The sequence below is a fragment of the Arachis ipaensis genome, chromosome B3, assembly GCF_059453495.1.
Source record: "Arachis ipaensis isolate K30076 ecotype BB chromosome B3, ASM5945349v1, whole genome shotgun sequence".
In the NCBI taxonomy this organism is placed as follows: domain Eukaryota; kingdom Viridiplantae; phylum Streptophyta; class Magnoliopsida; order Fabales; family Fabaceae; genus Arachis; species Arachis ipaensis.
This window is the reverse complement of record NC_142438.1, coordinates 11,571,886-11,594,393: the sequence shown is the minus strand read 5'-3', so window position 1 is coordinate 11,594,393 and position 22,508 is coordinate 11,571,886. Positions and strand designations below refer to the sequence as shown.

The 22,508-nt window shown below is 30.7% G+C and overlaps 3 protein-coding genes across 6 annotated transcripts in view; all 3 read left to right on the top strand.

The window, feature by feature from the left end:
* Positions 1-22,508, top strand: part of SETH1 (phosphatidylinositolglycan synthase family protein) — a 42,218-nt gene continuing 19,710 nt past the window's right edge. Inside the window, exon 1 of the mRNA XM_088508879.1 lies at positions 1-377. The gene's annotated coding sequence lies outside the window, so the exon portion shown is untranslated. The remainder of the gene's footprint in view (positions 378-22,508) is intronic.
* LOC107629540 (putative disease resistance protein At3g14460) lies at positions 9,567-12,622 on the top strand. Of its 4 annotated transcripts, XM_088508876.1 has the most exons (4): positions 9,567-10,088; positions 10,177-10,264; positions 10,339-11,576; positions 12,290-12,622. In XM_088508876.1, the coding sequence occupies exons 1-3, from the start codon at positions 9,660-9,662 to the stop codon at positions 11,571-11,573; spliced, it is 1,752 nt and encodes a 583-aa protein (XP_088365002.1). In that variant the 5' UTR covers positions 9,567-9,659; the 3' UTR covers positions 11,574-11,576; positions 12,290-12,622. The 4 variants fall into 4 exon arrangements, with proteins under 4 accessions (XP_088365002.1, XP_088365000.1, XP_088365001.1 ...); XM_088508874.1 differs by having other exon boundaries at positions 9,567-10,264; positions 10,349-11,576; XM_088508875.1 differs by lacking the exon at positions 12,290-12,622 and having other exon boundaries at positions 10,339-11,855.
* On the top strand, positions 15,037-20,366 carry LOC107629541 (cytochrome P450 81Q32). Its single transcript, XM_016332358.3, has 3 exons — positions 15,037-15,852; positions 16,187-16,576; positions 19,582-20,366. The coding sequence occupies exons 1-3, from the start codon at positions 15,325-15,327 to the stop codon at positions 20,200-20,202; spliced, it is 1,539 nt and encodes a 512-aa protein (XP_016187844.1). The 5' UTR covers positions 15,037-15,324; the 3' UTR covers positions 20,203-20,366.

Below are 22,508 nucleotides of genomic sequence, written 5' to 3'. Positions count from 1 at the left end.
GTCCTAATCCCCTTCCCCTTTCGTTGAGCAATGAGCACTCACTCACTCACAACTACCAGCAGCAGCATCGAGCTCCTCCATCACTCGGTCAATTGCTCCGTCCAGCCACCGACGTGTCACCTCCGCCATAGCAACTGATCGAAACCGCCTTCCCCACTACTGTCTCTCCACCACTGCTCGAAGCCACCGTCCACTTGCTCTCTTCACTCCGTCACTCTCGTCCACTGTCGTCTCCATCACTTCGTCACTTGCTCTCATCTCGCGTCGTTCCTCCGTCGCGCAAAGCCGCTGTTCCGCCGCGCCAGCTCTGTTCCACCAAGCTCCAACCCTTCTCTGCTCCAGCCATCCGGTTCTCCCTCACCTCTGTGCTCTAGAAGGTATTCTTCTTAGCATTGTTAATATGTGATTTTCCATTTTTCTTCTTCAATTATTGCCGTCATTACTTTGGTTTGGTTTAGGATTGTCGATGATATTGATCATGTTCTTGAATCTTGATTCTGATATTGCGTGGTTCTACTGTTACTTTGTTATGGTTCTGTTGTTACCTGATTTTCTTTAATTCTGTTATGGATTTATGGTTCTGTTGTGAATTTTTTTTGGTTGTGTACCTATTGTTGTCATTACTCTGGTTTGGTTTAGGATTGTCGATGATGTTCTTGAATCTTGATTATGATCTTCTGTGGTTATATTTTTAATTTGTTATGGTTCTGTTGTTACAGTGACTGATTTTCTTTGATTCTGTTATGGATTTATGATTCTGTTGTGAATTTTTTTGGTTGTGTACCTATTGTTGTCCATATCCTGGTTTGGTTTAGGATTTTCGATGATGTTGATGATATTCTTGAATCTTGATTATGATATTCTGTTCTGTTGTGAATTTTTTCTTGGTTGTGTATCTATTGATGTTGGCATTTCATGATTGATTGTTTCTTTATTATTTGACTTTTGAGTTTGTATTTGGAGGAGATTATAATGTTGTGGTTGTGTATTTCTTTTAATTTGGATGATAGTTTGAAGTTTACATTAGTTTATAAAACAATCTTTTGATTGAATCACAGTTGAATCTATTAAACTAGTAAACCAGTAACAACCGGTTTGGTTGTCTGAACCTTGGCTTTGTCAAATCAAACCTAAACATTGTGCTTTTCTTTGCCCTCACTTAGGGTTTTTTTCGCTTGTGCCTTTGCTTCTGCATCTGCTTCTCCTTTTGGAACCTAAACATTATGATATTCTGTCTGTTGTGAGTTAGGTACGCATATACCATCTCACCGAGAAGGAGAAAGACTGTGAAATTAAAGCCGCCAAAATCAGGGATCATCCAATGTCCTAAAGGGGATCAGCTCGAACATCATCAAGTTAATTTGGATAAGGATGTTTCTCCTTCAGCATCGTCTCATTCGTTTGCAATTCATTTTGAAAGAAGCACCGCTGAACAACATGTTGATCTTCTTCCTTTTATTTTTCACTATTTTTTTTTCCAAACAAGAATTAATTTCGTTATGGGTAGCTCAAGGCCTCTTTACCACTTCGTCTAAACGGGTGGAGGATCAAGTGTTTGACTCATTGCTATCTGCTCAAGTTGTTGCTTCCAGGTTAGATTCATCCGTGGATTTTTTGCGCACTTTCCTGTATAAAATCAACCAATTCAAATTAAAGTTTTCAGCAGAATATATGCCAGTCTTTGATGGAGACATTGATAGTGTTCCCAACGATGTTAAGTATTTTTTCATAGATGCTAAAAGCATCAAACATGTTGGTTTTGAGTCATTGGAAAGATTTTGAAATCTGTAATCGCGGTTCGTTATTCCCACACTTGAATTTTATGTTGATCAAGTCAGGGTGATCTTTTTTTAGACTTAAGCACTTGAGGGCATTAAATTTTAGTAGAAGTTATATTTCGAGACTGCTAGTTCCTTTGGAAACTTGGAATTGCTTCGATATCTTGATCTCTCCTATACACCCATCAAAAGATTGTCTGATTCAATTGATAGTTTTTCTCATTTGCAGACTCTAAGGTTAAGGAATTGTTTTAAGTAAAATGGGTTGTCCAAAGAGATTGGAAAGGTCACCAATTTAACTCATCTTATTTTTGACATTATTAGACAATTGTATTCTATCCTTAATGGGATAGGTAACCTGACTAATCTTCAGACTTTATCCAAATTTGTTGTTGGTAAGGATGATGGTTGTTGGATTGTAGAACTGAAGGATTTGGTTGATCTGACTGGTATTTTAAGGAAGTCCATGAGGTTGATTTGAGCAGTAAAAAGCTGCTTAGTCTAGAACTAATACCTCAAGGGAATGTGATGCTGTCAAAGAAGGTTGATATTCATATTTCTAACTGTTCAAGATCCAAAGAAGGTTGAAGATATTGAAGGATTTGTTCTTCTTTGATAGCATCACATTCTTGAGGTAGTCCACCTTAGTTCTAGATTGAGCAGCTTCTTATTGCTCAAATCAAACCTTACGAGCTTTTTCAAAACTCGAGAGGTTTTCCATTCTTAAAATACATTCAGTCAAATCAACCAGATCTTTCAGCTCTACAATCCTACAACCATCATCCTTATTAACAACGAATTTGGATAAAGTCTGCCGACTAGTCAGGTTACTTATCCCATGAGACATAAAATCCAATTGTCCAATAATGTCAAAAACAAAATGTGTCAAACTGGTGAGCTTCCCAATCTCTTTGGGCAACCCATCTAGCTTAAAATAATTCTTTAACCTTGGAGTTTGCAAATTAGAAAAACTATCAATTGAATTAGACAGTCTTTTGATGGGCGTATAGGAGAGATCAAGATATCGAAGCAACTCCAAGTCCCCAAAAGAACTAGGCAGTTTCGAAATACGACTTCTATTGAAATTTAATGTCTTCAAGTGCTTAAGCCTCACTCAAGAAAAGATCACGCAGGACTTGATCAACATAAAACCCAGGTGTGGGAGTAACGAACAGGATTTCTAGATTTCGAAATCTTTTCAAAGACTCAAAACCAACATGTTTGATGTTTCTAGCATCTATGAACAAATGTTTAACATCGTCAGGGACACTATCAAAGACTCTGGCATATTCTACAGAAAACTTTAATTTTGACTGGTTGATTTTATACAGGAAAGTGCGAAAAGAACCCACAGCTGGAAGGAACAAGAACTTGATCAGATAGCAATGAATCAAACGCTTAATTTTCCGCCTGTCTAGAACAGGTTTCAAGGTCCTGGTTTCGTACACTTACTGCAAACTTAAATGTTAAAACAGTGCAGTTTGTGTCTTTTTGTTCGTTTGACAAATCAATCCTTTCATTATCTATCTCTTAATTCAATGTAAATGATATTCTTACTGCCAGCAACAATGCATAATATTTATTTTTGAGTAATGCTAGGTAGCCAAAATATTATAGACAATAAATAAAAATATATGATCAATAATATTTGTACTGATAAAAGAGTGTAAATAGGCCTGGTAATATGTATCCAACTCGGACCAACCCGTTCGAGTAGGGTTGTCTATTCTGCCCGCTGTGGGTAGAGTAGGGTGGGGTAGGGTACGGGTTTAGGGTATACCCTATCCTACCCGCACCTCTAATATATTATATAATATATATAAAAAAATTATGTATGTATTGAAGAAAGTAAGTATTGAAGTCACAATCTTTTTCTTATAAAAACTTGAAGTAACCATTAAACTAGTTGATGATTATATTATTTGTAATTTTATGTTGGATTTTTTAAAGATTTTATTGTTTTTAATTTTAATTTGAACTTAATTTTTAATTTTTTATTTTATTAATATGTATAAAATTTGGAATGGTTGAATTTTATATTTGTTTGAAAATTTTTTTTCTATGGATAGGGTCGGATAGGATAAGGTTTAGAACTTTAGGATGCAGATAGGGTTAGGGTTGAGAGATTTTCAACCCGCTGGTAGGGTAAGATAGAATTTTAAAAAAGTTTTCAACCCGCGGGTACAGTAAGGGTAGAGTCCAAATCCTATTCTATCCTACCCATTGCCAGCCCTAAGTGTAAATTACGCTCCTAACTTAATTGACACAATTAATTTCTTTCTACAACTATCTTCTCTCATTAATTACACCAAAAGTCAATTCCAAATTAAATGTGAACCAAATCTCAAAAAATTGTCTTTCATTATTACATTCATATAATTTTATAATTTTTTTTTCAAATAAAAATTTTAAATTACGATATTTTTAATCATAAAAAAATCTCAAATTAGTATTACCTATATATTTTATAAAAACTAAAAGTATCTTAAATTTGATTAGTCTCTATTTATTGAAAATTAGAAACGTCCAAAATTATTAGTTTTTTACCTGTAAAATAAAATAATAATAATAAATTAGTACCAATTCATTGATTATATAAAAATAGAGCTGATCATTATGTATTTTAAGAACGGAAAACGCCTCGAGTTTTGAGAAACCCAGGAGGTTGATTTGAGCAGTAAGAAGCTGTTCAGTCTAGAATAACGTGGACTACCTCAAGGGAATGTGATGCTGTCGAAGCAGAATAAATCCTTCAATATTTTCAACTTCTTTGGATCTTGAACAGTTAGAAATAATAAGTTATGGAGGTTTTAAGCTTTCAAATTAGATTTCTGATCCATCCTATGCCTATCTAGTTGATATGAAACTTTATAACTGCATGAATTGTGGATGTCTTCTACTCATTGGTAAATTGCCGTCTCTTCGCTTTTTGTGTATCAACGGAATGGACAAGTTTGAAAGAATAGATGAACACTTTTGTCGGGATGGAGACGATCAGCAATATCATGCATTTTCAAAGTTGGAAAAACTGTCAATTCATCCATGCCTCAATTGAAAGAGTGGACAGGAGTACAAAATGGAGACTTTCCATGGTTGAATAAACTTGAGATAAAATTTTGCCCTGAACTGCACTCACTTCCAGTGTTGTCTAGTCTCAATTCTCTTAAGCATTTGAAATTGTGTTATTGTCCAAATATCTCATATTCTTTTGATGGAAACAGATTTAGATGTCTTGAATATCTTTTGATCAGACACTGCTCCGAGCTACCGAAAGACTGCAAGAAAGTGGAGGGCAAATACTGGAGAGAGATAGCTCATGTCCCCAATGTATTTATTGATGATGAAGAAATCACTCGTCTTAACTGGTTAGAACTTTATTATTTTTTTCCTTATATATATTTGGGATTCATCTTTTTATCTTTACTTTTATTAATAATATTTTGCATTCCAAATAGACAACTACCTAAGCTGTAATTGAGATATTTAGGTTTGTTTTTAACTTATATTACTGTCTTGTTCTGATGATGTTTGCCAACTTGTATTAACTTGGTTTCACCAATTAGTGTACTTATTTCTGACTGCCTTGTATATTCATAATTCATAATAGGAATATTTAATCTAATGAAGCATTTAGCTTGCTAGGACTCTTTAATATTATCAAATTTAGAGAAGACTTAATAAGATTTTGGTCTCTGTAACATTAGCAAACTTTGGTTTTGTCCTTATAGTTTTATTTTATTTTCAAAGGGGCCAAAAATTTATTTAAGCTTTTAGAAAATTAATTTCTAGATTTGAGCACGACATGAATGAGGCTGACCCTAGTTTAAGTAGTTGCATCTCTACACAAGGGTGATGCAGTGTTCAATGCTCCTTACCTGGTAAGGTTTGGGAAGGATAGATGTATGTAGCCTTGTGCCTGAAAATGGAGATGTAGTTGTGGATTGTAAGCCAGAAATAACAATAATATATGTTCCTCCTTCAGTTTGGAAAGAGAAGAAAAGGCTCGGTGGTTTTGGCATAGGCATAGCAGTTGCACCATCAGAAGATTTCCATCTTATTTAGTTTTCATACATTGCATGATATGATTTATTTAGCAGACACATCTAGGGGGAAAAGTTTTGTTGTGCTTGTAGTACTTTGCATGTTGTATGGAGTGCCAGTTCTACACAAACTTTAACATTGTAGAAGTAAACTTGAAGGCTCACAGACTCTGTTGAAAATTTTCATAGAACTTCTCTGTTGAACTTATTGCAGGTTGCAGAGGAATGGTTAGTTGTTAGGGATCATATGAGACGATGAATTTCAGGTTTCACCAAGAACTTTCAGATTTATCCGCTTTTGGTGCCGAGGTTGGTGATAGGAAAGTCTGTAAAGCATTTTGGCCTGGTGCTACAGTATGAGGGAGCTCTTTCTATGACTCTATGTTCCTATGTTGAGATTTAAAGCCAAACTATTAGTGTAATCTCATCGTATTGTTACTCTTCTAAGAGACTGTTTCGCTTATAGTTATTACAATTATCAAATCATTTGGAGTGTGTTCCATTTATCCTGAATTTCATGTTCCACCGGCTAAAAATTGGTCAATTATACTATGCTTCTTATTCGTCAACCTTATCACTTAAAATTAACTAACAATGTTACGCCTCTATTATATAAGTTGTTGTAAACTATTTTGGTGTGTGATTAATTGCAATTGATTATACAATATTTTGGAAGTATTATTATCAATTAGGAACTGGCAATTTATGAAAAACCATGTTACTTATTCCTCAATCTTGTCACTTTAACTTAACTAACAATGTTATTTGCACATCAAAATAGTTGGTGTTTGTTTAGAAAATAATTCTACTAGTATTAGATTTATTGATGGCTAATGGGTTGTTGCATGCACAAAGTGAGATTTGAATCTCTAGTACTTGTTTGAACGAATTATTGAATTAACTATTAGACCAATCCAAGATGGTTCATGATCTAATTATTATTAACACATAACTTAGACAGAACTTCAATCATACTCCGACTTGTCCCACACAAAACCACCAAAGGCTCAACTTTGGGCATGGTAAGTCCTAGTCTTTCCTTCATGTTGATTTCTTCATTTCCAACTCTATCAAACTCAAAACAATGAATCAATGCACCCAATGTATGCCCAATGATACGTTTTGCCAACACTGCTCCAGGGCAAGCTCTCCTTCCAATATTCATGGAATCATATTGTAGTACACTTCCCCACCTCTATCTTCTTCTTCGAACCTCTCCTTGGCAATCACTAGAGGATTCGTGGGGTATAAGTTGTGGTGTCACAGGGTATAAGTGTTTCAATTATTGTTGGCAATTAAGTGATAGTTACTAAAATCTTCCAGTATTATAATTTTAAATGAGTCTACTGATTTTACAAAATTTCAATTAGAAGAGACAATTTTATGATTTAAATTAAGATACAATTTTTAATTTACCTTTTTATTTTCACGTAAAATCTCAATTTTTTCTTCCATAAGTCAATGAATTATTTACTTACCAAAATGACTCCTTTCATATTGTCATCAGCATAGAATTCAGGTTCAGTTTCTCTGAGATGCAACATGACATCAATCAGAGTCATGCTCCTTTTTTCGTTAATTTAGTCCTGTTTCTCCTATGCTCGTCAAAGAGGTTCTGCAAGAACCGGTCCATCTTCTTCATCAACTCAATCATTCTCTTCAAGCTCAGTGAACTCCCTCGTAAGAATCTGAAACTCTTTTCCTCCTTCGGTCACTCCATGCTTTCCATAGTATCTCTTCCCAGATATCATCCTCGGCATAATATTGAAAGATATTATGCAATTCGAATTAGTTTAATTCGATTTATATAGAAGTATAATTGGAGACATGTACGTAACGTTATTTAGTCTGGGTGATTCATATAATATTAGCATCGATTTAGTTTATACAAGTGCTTTATTCTTATGTTTTAAGAGAGGCTACGATAGTCCATTCAAAAGTGGGCTACCAAAATGCAAAGCCTACTTTAAAAACGTCATAACACTCGAGGGCCGACGTCGAGTTGACAGCAACACCACCACCACTAGCTGTGTTTGGGAAACTCGTTGGAAGAGAAGAAGCACGTTTAGACTTCTTGAAAGCTTCAACTTTTGGTTTGGCAAATTTTTTTTTATGAACGCAGAAGTGATTTTGCTACCAAAACCAACGTTTACAAGAAGCAACTATTTTTAGCTTATGCGTTCTTAACCATGGATACTAACCATTTATTTATCTTTTATCAACTTTATCCTTCATGTATGTTATTATATTATTTATAAAATTCTTGTTATTTCTATTTATATGAGCTCTATTTTTCTATTATTTATTATTTTTATTTTTTTCAATTGTTTGTTTGATATTATACACCTTTATAATTGTGATTTTTGTGTATTATGTTTGTTATTATCTTTTTATAATATGATTTATTGATTCTATTAGGTAAAGTAAATTAAACAAAAAATTAACTATAAATAATAATAATAGTAAAAAATTATAACATACTAAAAAAAGAGTACTAAAAATACTAAAAATATACTATATAAAAAGATCATAAAAAATTTTCAGATTTGTTTCAATTACTATAAAGTAAATATTTAATTTTTTTATTATTTTTAGTACTCTCTGTTATAATTGTAATTCTCATATACTATGTTTTAGTGTAATTTTTTATAACATTAGATTATGATTCTATTAAAAAAATAAATTAGATAAAAATTAATCATAGATAATAATAAAATCATAAACGTTGGATTCCAAATTAATATTAAGAATAAGATTATTGAGAGTACTAGAATAAGAGTACGATGCAAAAAAATACTAAAGTAACATTCTTAGTTAATACTTAAAAAAATGTAACATATTTGATTAAATATTCTTTTACATATATATATAAAATTTATATTATTTTATTTTTATTTAAAAATATATTTTATCTATTTTTATATGTTATTTTTATTTTAGTAAGTAAATATTAATTTTATTATAAAATTAATTAATAAGATCTATTTAAATATCTAAATTAGAATAATAATAAGATAATATAAAAAAAATAATTTAAGTTGAGGTCTATTTTAGTAATTTTTGATCTAAAAGTGATTTTGAATTGTATAAGTCAAACAACATTTATTTTACTATAATCAATTTTGATACAAAAATTGCCAAACATAAATTACTTTAACACAAACTTACTTTTTATCAAAAATTGTCAAACATAAATCACTCTAATACAAACTTACTTTTCTATTCCCTCGCTTAGGGTTTGTTTGGATGTTGAAAAGAAAATGAAAGGAAAGAAAATAAGAGGAAAGAAAATGGAAAGAAAAGTTAAGTTATTTGTGTGTTGTTTGGATGAATAGAAAATAGATGGAAAGAAAATAGAGAGAAAATTTTCTTTTGTTTGGATAGAAAGAAAAGTGAAAAAAAAAATCATAATAATATAAAATTACATTAATACTCTTATCATAAAATAAAATATAAATATTTTTATTTATTCATGTTTTATTATATTTTATAAATATTATAAAATATTATAATTTTATATATTTGATTTAAATTATTTATCTAATACATATAATATTTAAATATAAATTTTTATTATAATAATATATTAAAACTAAATTTATATTAATATTTACTAATAATAATATAACTAAGGGTAATATTGAAAATACAAAAATATAGCACTTTTCTTCTTATTTTCTTGCTTGTGATGGAAAGAAAATTTTGTCAATGGAACCATACAAAAATTTTATTTCCTTTCTATTTTCTTTCATAATCAAACAAAGGAAAATATCATTTTCCATCCATTTTCTTTCCACCAATTTTCTATCAAACCAAACAATGTGTTAGGGTTTCTTTCGCTATGTGCCTTTGCTTCTGCAGCTGCTTCTCCTTCTGGAACCACCATCTTCTTTACCAGAATCTACGCACACACCCCATGGACTCGAATCCCAGTTCTAATCAGCCGAAACCAAGAGCTGTTCCAAAGGAAGTTATTCCTCCTGACACACACGAGACTCTGCCTCCGCGGGTGGGGAACATTTCAAGGGATCTCGCGGATCATATTCCTATCCATTCAAGAAAATCCTTGCCCACAATTCGAGATACGATTGGACTGTCTCCAAGATCACCATCTGATGCGACCATGCCGTTCCCTTCTACTACCGGACCGAGAAGTAGAAAGGCTGTGAAATTAACACAGCTCAAAGTTAATCTGGACAAGGATGTTTCTCCTTCAGCATCCTCTCCTCCGTTTGCAATTCACTCTGAAAGAAGCACCGCTGAACAACATGTTGATCTTCTTCCTTTTATTTCTCACTGTTCTCTTTTTCCTCTCGGTTATGAATTTTCCAAACAAGAATTAATTTCCTTATGGGCAGCTCAAGACCTCTTTACCGCTTCTTCTAGACAGGTGGAGAATCAAGTGTTTGCTTCGTTGCTATCTGATGAAGTTGTTCTTCCTTCTAGGTTAGATCCATCTATGGGTGTTTTCCGCACTTTCCTGTATAAAATCAACCAATCCAAATTAAAGTTTTCTGCAGAATATGCCAGAGTCTTTGATGGAGACATTGATGGTGTCTCCGACGATGTTAAGCATTTGTCCTTAGATGCTAAAAGCATCAAACATGTTGGTTTTGAGTCATTGGAAAGATTTCGAAATCTGGAAACGCTGTTCGTTACTCCCACACCTGACTTTTATGCTCATCAAGTCCCGCATGATCTTTTCTTGAGGCTTAAGCACTTGAGGGCATTAAATTTTAGTAGAAGTCATATTTTGGAACTACCTAGTTCCTTGGGGAACTTGAAGTTGCTTCGATATCTTGATCTCTCCTTTACGCCCATCAAAAGATTGCCTGATTCAATTAGTAGTCTTTCTAATTTGCAGACTCTAAGGTTGAAGAATTGTTTTAAGCTAGATGGGTTGCCCGAAGAGATTGGGAAGCTCACCAGTTTGATGCATCTTGTTTTTGACATTATTGGAGGATCGGGTTCTATGCCTCATGGGATAGGTAACCTGACTAGTCTTCAGACTTTGTCCAAATTCGTTGTTGGTAAGGATGATGGTTGTAGGATTTTAGAGCTGAAGGATCTGGTTGATCTGACTGGATCATTATGTATTTTAAGAATGGAAAACATCTCGAGTTTTGAGGAAGCCCAGGAGGTTGATTTGAGTAATAAGAAGCTGCTTAGTCTAGAACTAATATGGACTACCTCACGGGAATGTGATGCTGTTAAAGAAGAACAAATCCTTCAATATCTTCAACCTTCTTTGGATCTTGAAAAGTTAGAAATAACAAGTTATGGAGGTTTTAAGCTTCCAAATTGGATTTCTGATCCATCCTATGCCCATCTAGTTGATATGGAACTTTATAATTGTATGAATTGTGAATGTCTTCTACCCATTGGTAAATTGCCATCTCTTCGCTTTTTGTGGATCGACGGAATGGACAAGCTTGAAAGAATAGATGAACACTTTTGTCGGGATGGAGAAGATCAACTATATCATGCATTTCCAAAGTTGGAAACACTGTCAATTCAATCCATGCCTCAATTGAAAGAGTGGACAGGAGTAGAAAATGGAGACTTTCCATGGTTGAATAAACTTGAGATAAAATTTTGCCCTGAACTGCACTCACTTCCAGTGTTGTCTAGCCTCAATTCTCTTAAGCGTTTGGAATTGAGTTATTGTCCAAATATCAAGTACTTGAGAGAGATAGCTCATGTCCCCAATGTATTTATTGACGGGAAGAAATCACTCGTACATCTTAAGTCTTAACCTGTTAGAACTTTGTTATTTTTTTCCTTATATATATATTTGGGATTCATCTTTTTATCTTTTCTTTTAATAATGTTTTGCATTCCAAGCAAACAACTACCTAAGCTAAGCTGTAATTGAGATATTTAGGTTTGTTTTAATTTATATTACTGCCTTGTTCAGATGATGCTTGCCAACTTGTATTAACTTGGTTTCACCAATTAGTGTACTTATTTCTGATTTCCTTGTATATTCGTAATTTATAATATGAATATTTAATCTAATGAAGCATTTAGCTTGCTAGGACTCTTTAGTATTATCAAATTTAGAGAAGACTTAAATAAGATTTTGGTCTCTGTAACATTAGCAAACTTTGGTTTTTGTCCTTATAGTTTTATTTTATTTTTAAAGGGGACAAAAATTTATTTAAGCTTTTAGAAAAATTATTTTCTAGATTTGAGCACGACATGAATGAGGCTGACCCTAGTTTAAGTAGTTGCATCTCTACACAAAAATTTATTTAAGCTTTTAGAAAAATTAGTTTTCATACATTGCATGATATGATTTATTTAGCAGACACATCTAGGGGAAAAAGTTTTGTTGTGCTTGTAGCAACTCTGCATGTTGTATGGAGTTCCAGTTCTACACAAACTTTAACATTGTAGAAGTAAACTTGAAGGCTCACAGACTCTGTTGTTGAAAATTTTCATAGAACTTTTCTGCTGAACTTATTGCAGGTTGCAGAGGACTGGTTAGTTGTTAGGGATCATATGAGACAATAAATTTCATGTTTCACCAAGAACTTTCAGATTTATCCGCCTTTGGTGCCGAGGTTGGTGATAGGAATTAGGGAAGTCCTGTAAAGCATTTTGGCCTGGTGCTACAGTGTGGGGGAGTCTGTCTATGACTCTATGTACCTACTTGAGATTTAAAGCCGAACTATTAGTATAATCTCATCGTATTTTTTACTCTTCTAAGAGTAAAAAATTTGGAGTGTGTTCCATTTATCCTGAATTTCATGTTCTAGCTGCTAAAAATTGGTCAATTATACGATGCTTCTTATTCCTCAACCTTATCACTTTAAATTAACTAACAATGCTACTCCTCTATTATATGAGTTGTTGTACACTATTTTGGTGTGTGATTTAATTGCCATTAGTTATACAATATTTTGAAAGTATTATTATCAACTAGGGACTGATAATAACCATTTATAAAAAAACCACGTTACTTATTCGGTTATTCCTCAATCCTGTTATTGACAATAGTTTGGAAGTATTTTGGGCCTTGTTTTTGTAAATTAAGTCCAACATTTTCTATATTTGGGCCTATATTACATGATAAAACTACAAGGACTAAGTTCAAAAACAAATCTACAATTCCGTCACTTGCTTTTTGTTTAAAAAAAATATATTTCTCTAATGTAGTACATTAATTGATATTATTATAATTATTATTATTATTGTTATTATTGTTACTTTTTATGACTAACACATTTTTAACAAAAATGTTTTAGATCTTTTAATGAAATTGTTTTTAGAAATGAACAAGTAATTTAAATTTACAGTATTTCTTTTATTAGTGATGTTGACACATGTAGAGAATTTGGGTTTTGAATTCTCTTTGAACACACGTGATGATCATATGAGTGTGATAGTCATGTAAAGATTAATTACTTGTTTATCATATTTCAAAGTGACTCCCATAATTTTTACATATTTGTAATTTATCCTGGTCTATAAAAGACCTTAAAATACTTTCCTCATACTAGAAGCTTTCAATATATTTTAGTTTTTCACAATATCCTTTAGTCCAATTCAAAAATAAAAAATTAATTTACTGTGCTACTGAGTCTATTAATACAAGGTATGCTTTGAATTAGATCACTTATTTAAGCGAATTAATAAATTGACTTTTAGATTACTTGATTTTAATTTAAAATATTTTATTAATGTATGTATAATTTATTTTTTATACTTCTAATAAAAGTTTAATATAATGACAGCAACAATAACAAGATCTTAGTCCATTAACTGGAGACTGGAGTAGACTTAAAAAAAGTTTAACACTGCAAATAAAAATAATTTAGTTAATAATTTTTTAAGGCAAATAATGAAAAATGTTTTCATTGAAACCTATAAACTTTAAAGATTTTTTATATATTAAAACTTTTTAAAACTAAAAGCTCTGTATGTGTTTCTCTCGTTATTACAATTGTTAGAGTATTTATTTTGAAACTTAAAAAAAAAAACCACTTTTATAGTTATTTTTACTCTCTACTTAATTTTTTTTTTTTTTGTCTCTAGTAAGCCTAAAGCATCCGAATTCCATTGCCAAAAGCTCGACAAATTCAATTCGACATAATTGAAGCCACAAAAAGTAGTTGAAATCTATTAACACAAATTTTTCTATTGCACTTTCTTATTTTAAAAAGACTAAATGACTAATGCTAGGGAATTCGAATCAATATATATTATAGCAGTCAATATTATAGTAAGTTGTCAAATAATAAACTTTTATAAAATTAACTAAAAGTATATTTTTATTGAGTTTAAATTTTATATATTTTTTAATTAAATTTTAAATATTTGTATTTTAAAATTTTTTAATTTTTGTATAAATATATTTTTTATTTCTGATGTTTGCGATTTTTTTTAAAAATCTTCAACATTTAGTTTCATTCAATTTTATTTTTAGTATTTTTTATTTGTGTCAAAATTATATCTAAACATTAATTTTATGTAAAATATTATAGATAAAATAAAAAATTTTTAGAAGTAGTTTTGATATAAATAAAAATGATTAAAAATAAAATTAAATAAATAAAAATGATTAAAAATAAAATTAAATAATAAAAATAATTTTTTTTAAATTATAAACGTTAATAATAAAAAATATACCTTATTCTTTTATATATTAAATATTAACGGTAATATTAATCTCTCAATTCCATTACTAGACAAAATACTTCCAAGACACTAAATTTTTAGCCGCCTATATTAAATGCAGAAGTAGGTCCCTGTTCGAGACTACCAAACCCAGTTTCTTTGCTTGTCCATATCCTCCCAAATTTCAGTATGGAATTTTTTTTTTTTTTTGAAATAAAAAACTCAACATACAATAAGATGGACCGAAAATTAACTAAGGAGTACATGTGTAAAGGAAGAAAATAGAGGCCAACTTCTGTTAAGAAAAAACATTTATTGGTACAAAATTTATGTACACACATCTTAAAAGTTGATTAGTAGATTTAGGTAACGTGGTTGAGTGAAAAAAAAAAAAACACAATTCTGCTAGGATAAACTAAGATTGAAGGCAATTCTAATTAATTAGTTAAAAAAGTTTACTATTTTAATTTTTTAATTTTTAAATAAAAAATAAAAAAAATTATTTAACTTACTCCTTAAACTTAAAAAAAATAGGTATTAAATTTTGAATCATCTAACTTTCTCATTTGAGTCATTTCCCTCTCTATAATAATAACAGCGTCAAACTTCCACTCTTCTATGCTCATTTTCCATTTTAATAGCTCATTAATGATCAGAAAAAAAAAAAGGTTAATTTCTTAGCAAAAGTGGTCGGTACAACAATAATTGCAATGTTCCACTGTAAATATTCCACTCGTATAAAAAAAATCTCAAAATTTTAGTACATGAAATCCTTATCAAAATGCTTCAAAAGTCAAGCTCATTAGTAAAACAAATGAATCAACAAGAATCATTCAGCAAATATATAAACACTCTCCCACACAGTTTTTTTCTTTCACAATAACATGGAAGAAGCAAGTAACTGGCTGATACCTACTTCAATATTTCTCCTCTTCTTCTTTCTTGTTTCTAAATACATTCTTCAAATCCATGGCAAACACAAAAACCTACCACCAAGTCCACCTTCTCTACCAATGATAGGTCACCTTCATCTCATAAAACAACCCTTGCACCAAAGCTTTCACAACCTCACACAGAAATATGGCCACATGCTGTTCCTCAAACTCGGCACACGAAAAGTCCTTGTTGTCTCTTCACCTTCCGCCATTGAAGAATGTTTCACAAAGAATGATATCACTTTTGCAAACCGTCCCACCACACTTGCCGCGAAGCTTCTCAACTATGGTAGTAGGACGATAGGATTTGCTTCCTACGGCGACCACTGGCGCAGCCTCCGCCGTCTAACAACCTTGGAGCTCTTCTCTACCAATCGTCTTGCCATGTTTGAAAGCATTCGTGAGGAAGAGATTCGGTTGTTGGTGAAGGAACTCTTTCAAGAGTGCAGCAAAGGTGGTCAAACTCAAAAGTTAAAGGTAGAACATTATAATATCCGGTTTGCCAAAAAGATTCAATTCATCGTATACTCAATTTTTCATCAATTATAGTATTTAAATGACATAATCTTTCCATACTCAATTAAAGATTTCGAATTCGAGTCTCGTTTCTTACTTTAGTGTACACATAGTATTAATAAATTTTAAATATATAATATATTTTAGTGTATCACAAATTTAGATATATTATGTTGTCTATTATTTTTATTATCTTTATTAGTCCATATACTAAGATAAAGTTTATGTAAAATTATTCTTCTATTCATTTTTTTTTATTTTTATTTATGGTTTGGTCACTACTTAATGATAATAGGTAGAACTGAGGCCAAAATTTGTGGAAGTCTCTTTCAACATGCTGCTGAGGATGATATCTGGGAAAAGGTACTATGGCAAGGATATTGATGAAGAAGGTAAAGAGTTCCAAATTCTGATGAAGGAGTTCACGGCGCTTCAAGCTAGTTGCTTGAATGACTTCATTCCAATACCAGAATGGATTGATTTTCAAGGCATGAAAAAGAAGATGGTGAATTTGATGAAAAGGGTGGATAGTTTTCTTCAGAAACTACTTGATGAGATCCAAAGGAATAGGAGCATCAGAAGTGATAATAATAATGGGAAACTAAATTTGATTGAAGTCATGTTGGACTTGCAAGATAAGGAACCTGAACTCTACACGTATGAAACAATGAAAGGAGTCATTCTGGTGAGATATTTATTTCTTCTTCACCTTAAGAGATTGTTATAAGGGTTATTGGCTTTTTGCATGTGATAAAATTGTGAAAGAATAAGAAAAGAAAAGAATGCGAACTTTTATTGATTATTGATTGATTGAATTGTATTGAAGTGTTGTAAACTATGAGGGTAAGACTAAATATATATATAAAGTATTGTCCTATGAAAGATAAAAGTAAAGATAAGATAAGAAGAGAAGATAACATAAAGATAAGATAAGATAAATTAATAAAGACTGAAATTAGAACTGAATTTATGTATTCTGTTGGGCTGAATTTGTGGGCCACAAGACTTCTTTATTGTTGTCATGAGCTAGTTTAATACGCCCCCGCAAGCTGGTGGATGGAAGATGTCAATAATCCACAGCTTGGATAAGTTCCAATGAAATTGTTGATGAAGACGCGTTTGACGTAGTGACGCGGAGGAAGATGCGTGCGGCGGAGTTTGAGTTGCCGGCGGCAAAAATATAAAAGGAGATGCTGTACTTGAGCAGCAATCTTCAAAAAATGCGCGCAGCGGAGCTTGAGCTGCCGGCGGCAAAAACATAAAAGGAGATGCTGTGCTTGAGCAGCGATCTTTAAACAATTGCGTGCGGCGGAGCTTGAGCTGCCGACGACAAAAATACATAAAAGGAGATGTTGTGCTTGAGCAGCGATCTTTAAACAATTGCGTGCGGCGGAGCTTGAGCTACCGACGGCAAAAATACATAAAAGGAGATGCTGTGCTTGAGGGAGAGAGAGCAAGCAGCGATCTTCATAAAAAATAAAAAATAAAAAATAAAAAATAAAAAATAAAAAATAAAAAATAAAAAATAAAAAATAAGCGTGTAAAACGCAACAAGATTGATCTTTAGAGGGCGCGTATAGCGCAATAAGAGTGGTCTTCAAATGGCGCGTAGAGCGCAGATGGAACTGCTAGAACAGATGCAGATTGAACTGCTAGAACAGATGCAGATTGAACTGCTGAAACAAAACTCCCGGAAGAAGTTGCAGATGAAATACAAGAAGGCGCAGACGGAATTGCTGGTAAAGAACCGGGATAATCAAAACTGTGGTAGAATTTTCACTTGGATGCATGTAACTAAATCTATGATTATTTATTGTGGGAGGAAGTTGAAAAAGAAGTGGCTCTGATACCATGATAAAATTGTGAAAGAATAAGAAAAGAAAAGAATGCGAACTTTTATTGATTATTGATTGATTGAATTGTACTGAAGTGTTGTAAACTATGAGGGTAAGACTAAATATATATATAAAGTATTGTCCTATGAAAGATAAAAGTAAAGATAAGATAAGAAGAGAAGATAACATAAAGATAAGATAAGATAAATTAATAAAGACTGAAATTAGAACTGAATTTATGTATTCTGTTGGGTTGAATTTGTGGGCCACAAGACTTCTTTATTGTTGTCATGAGCTAGTTTAATAGCATGCGCTATATTTCGCTTTTATTAAATAATTAATTTCTTTTTTTTTAATTAACAGTTAATCAATAAAACAGAAAATAAATAACGATGAATGCTTAATAATTTTAATTTAGAATAATATTAAAAATTTACTTTTTTCAACTAATATTAATCAATTTTTTAGAAATAAATTTTATTACTTTTAAATTTTAAATTTTAAATTATAATTTTTTTATTTTTAATTTTAAATTATAAATTTAAATTCTAAAATTAGTTATTTATATCTTTTCTTATAACAAATAATATATACATTTGGCTCCAGGCATGGTATTGTGGAACAAGCTGTGTGCGTCAGAAAGCACTTCATGTTTGATTTTTTGGTTAAATTGTTGGAATTATAGATAATCTTCAGCTCTTTATATTTTTTGAGTTGAGAATGAAGCAAATTCACATTTCACTTCTTGAGATATTGTTAAGTATACCTTATCCAAATACAAAGGTAACATTCAAATTAAAGGTGGTACGAATATCTAATGCCATCTATTTAAATAAAAATATTAAAAATATTTTTTCATAAAAATTTTTGTGTTAAAAGTATATTTTATTTATTTAGTTATATTTTAAAAAAATAATATTTTTATAATACATCAAAATCAAATTATATAATTTATGATCTAATAATTATAAAAAAATATCTTTATATAAAGATAATTATAAAATTTTGGTGATAGTATCACCATATATAATAATGTAAATCGCACACTTTATTCCTTTTGTCTTTTTGTTGGAAGAAATGAAAAGTATTGTTGAATAGACAAGGTAGAAAACAGAGGGAGAAAGTCAAAACACGTAATGAGAAAAATTGACTGAAAATACCCCACATCATATGCCACTCCAAATTAAAGAAGACGTATCTCTTCCAAGTCTCTCATCACCATATCTTTGACAATAATAATATCTTCTGTCTTCTACATGTAAAAGAAATTTCAGTTCACATATAATCATTATTTATTTTATATTCATTATCAATTATTGATAAAATAATTGAATAATCTTAAATATAATAATAATAATAATAATAATAATAATAATAATAATAATAAATATTACATACATTATAAATATTAAATTAAATAGGATAATTTTAGATTTTTTTTTCTCAGCATAACCGAAAAAATATATGTTAATTTGCTTCTAACGCCAAAAAACTTATAACCGCTGCTTATATTAGCATAGGCAATGATTTTTTGGATTTGGATATAAATGAACTTTAAAAAAATAGTACAAAAGGCGTTGCCTAAGACTGGTTTAGAGAGTGAATTTTGGGGAAATATTGTAAGATTTGATGATGTTGTCATGTCATAGGTCAAAATTGATTTCAATCACTAATTATTTCAAAAATGAAAAGAGCTAACTAACATAGTAGCATATGTTTTACGAATACGTTTTTTAGAATATCATAAAAAAATATTTTATTAAAACTTATTAAAAAATAACTTTTAATATTTTTAATGTTTGAAATATATAAAAAATTAAAAATAGTTATAATTTAAAAACTGTTAAAAATCCAGGCAATGCTGATAGCTGGGTCAGAAACTTCGGCTATTACAATGGAATGGGCAGTGTCGCTTCTCCTCAACAATCCACAAACAATGAAGAAGCTTCAACACGAGATCGAAACACACGCAGGCCATGATCAACTCTTGAATGAATCAAACGCTTCCAAAATGAAGTACCTGCAGAACATAATCACTGAGACACTTCGCATATACCCCGTGGCACCACTTCTCTTACCTCACGAGTCTTCAAGTGATTGCAATGTTTGTGGTTATGACATACCGAAAGGGACAATGCTGCTTGTGAACTTGTGGACACTGCAGAGGGACCCTAACTTATGGGCTGATCCTACAAAATTTGTTCCAGAAAGATTTGATGATAATGGAGATGGTAGTAAAGTTTGTTACAATGTGATTCCATTTGGTGTTGGAAGACGAGCTTGCCCTGGAGCTGTTTTGGCAAAACATGTTATGGGACATGCATTAGGAGCACTGTTTCAGTGTTTTGAATGGGAGAAAATTGAGGATCAAGTGGACATGGCAGAGGGAATAGGGCTTACGTTGCCCAAAGCTAAACCTTTGGTTGCTTTTTGCAAGCCACGTCAAGAAATGGTTAAGGTTCTATCCAATATATAATTTGCGCATGCATGCAAGACTCAATCTTTAGAATAAAGTAGATGTAGGGGGAACAAATTCTATATATATGTTTCATATTATGTGTATTGCACTATAATGTGAACATTATAAAGGCCTAAATGCTAAATGGCTTAAATAATATATGCTTGCTTCTCTTTTTTTCCTGATTAGCTAGCTGCCATTGTATTAAAAAAAAAATCGATACACAAGGATTCCACATTAAAATAAAATTTAAAAAAAATTAGATGTAATGTGAATATTAACAATATTATTTGGATATTAAAATAAATTAATTATTAATATATTTATATATATATTATATTAATAACTGATTTTAATACTTGATTTTAATACATACCTATTATAATCGTATGATATATACTATGGAAAAAAAAAGGGAAATTTCCATATAGTAGCAGTAGTTAGTCTTCTCCATCACTTAGAAAAATTGTTTTTCTACCTCAATAACGATGGGCCAGCCTTCTTAGCTTCTTCGGAGATGGACTAGTCTTTCAGCTAAATTATTGGTGCCTTGGAAAATTTGTAATAATAAATTCTATAATTAATTAGTGTACAATTTTGCATTCACATGGATGACGTTATCATGTTTTTTTTTTTCTCAAATTCACTAAAACTCAAAGAAAAAAAAAAATAGAAGCTAGAGACAAGTGACTTCTTGATAAGTATATTTTCATTTATGACATTTCTACAAGTATAAAGTTTGGGTAAATAATTTAAATAAATTTAAAAAAAAATTTAAGTATAAGGATTTTTATTAATAGTAGTTTATAAATAAGTTATTTTGTATTTGAATTTTTAGTTATAGAAGTCCTTATTTTAAAGTTGTAACGTTTAGATAAATAACTAAAAAAATATATTTTTTTCACAAAAAATAGATATTAAAACAACATGATAACAAATACTTTTTAATATTAAATGTTAATTTTCTATAACCTAATTACTAAGATTACAATTGTTTAGGCAATTAATTCTTTATTTGTTTTCTTATTAGTTCCATTTTTTAGGTAGAAACTGATTCTTTTACTTCATATATCTTCACTCACAATGGTGTTCTTGTATGTGGTAAATAGTAATAAAATTTTAATTCACAATAATCTTAATGGCAATGCCAACAAAATTATTGTGTAGTTAGTGTTTGCTATTTTATTGTGTATAATATGGTCGATAAAAATAAAAAATAATTATGAAATATGTGTCAATGTATATTTTGTTGCTGTTTTTTATTTTCTTTTTTACTTCTATTAAAATTTTTACCTCTTTTATTGGGGTCAAGAACTTGTTATAACTAATTATAAAAATAATTGCAACTATATAAAATTAAAACTGAGATTTTATACCGCACACAATATTAAATACAAATTTAATAATAAAAATAGAGTGGTAAAATGATTAAAAAAAATTGAAAGGAATACATGTAATAAGTGGTTCAAATGGAATATTATTTTAAAATAGTGGTGGAGGGTAAATAAATATTTTCAACAGATAAATCATTACGTGAAAATAATAGTGGAAGACCAATACTTTTAGCAGATGGAATCTTGGGTGAAAACAGTAATGGGAAGTCAATATTTTCAATATTTTTTTATAGAGTCAAAAATAAAAGTATATTTTTTTTATTTTGAGATATTTTTTTTACGAAGATAATAGAATGACTTATAGAAGAGAAGAAGTCATATATTTCTACTTTTTCAAAAAGATATGAATTAACTTTTTGAAAAATTAAAAATTGTTTTAAAAAAAGTACCAAATACATGTACTGTAATTTTTTTATAATTCAAAATAAAAAAAAAATTCTACTGCTTTTCAAACGGAGTCTAAACGGGCACCAATTTGTAATTATCATTGGCACTGCTGAATTACTAAGCATTTGTAAAGAAGCACATTTTACAAAGCTTGCATAATTCCTATTCAGTTTTATCTTAAATTCTTTAAGGTTTCAATTTTTTATTGTTATAGTCAAACATTGCAACTCACGTTTGACTACAACTTCCACAACACTTCTACGATGTTCTATTGTAGCATTTTTAATCCTCCAGAATTATTGATAAGTAGAAGATAATCATGATGTGTTTGATTTATATTATCTAACAAAACTTTTATGTTTTTACCCATTCTAAATGTCTGCACCATTCATTTTTTAAATCATTTTACGTAGTCATACTGTATTGTTATTATTCACCTACAAAGAAATAAGAAATTAACCTTGATTAAAGACCAGACACAGGTAAACTCATTCGTTTGGTTAAATTGGTAAGCAGAAATAAATAAGTTGTTGACACTGTTAG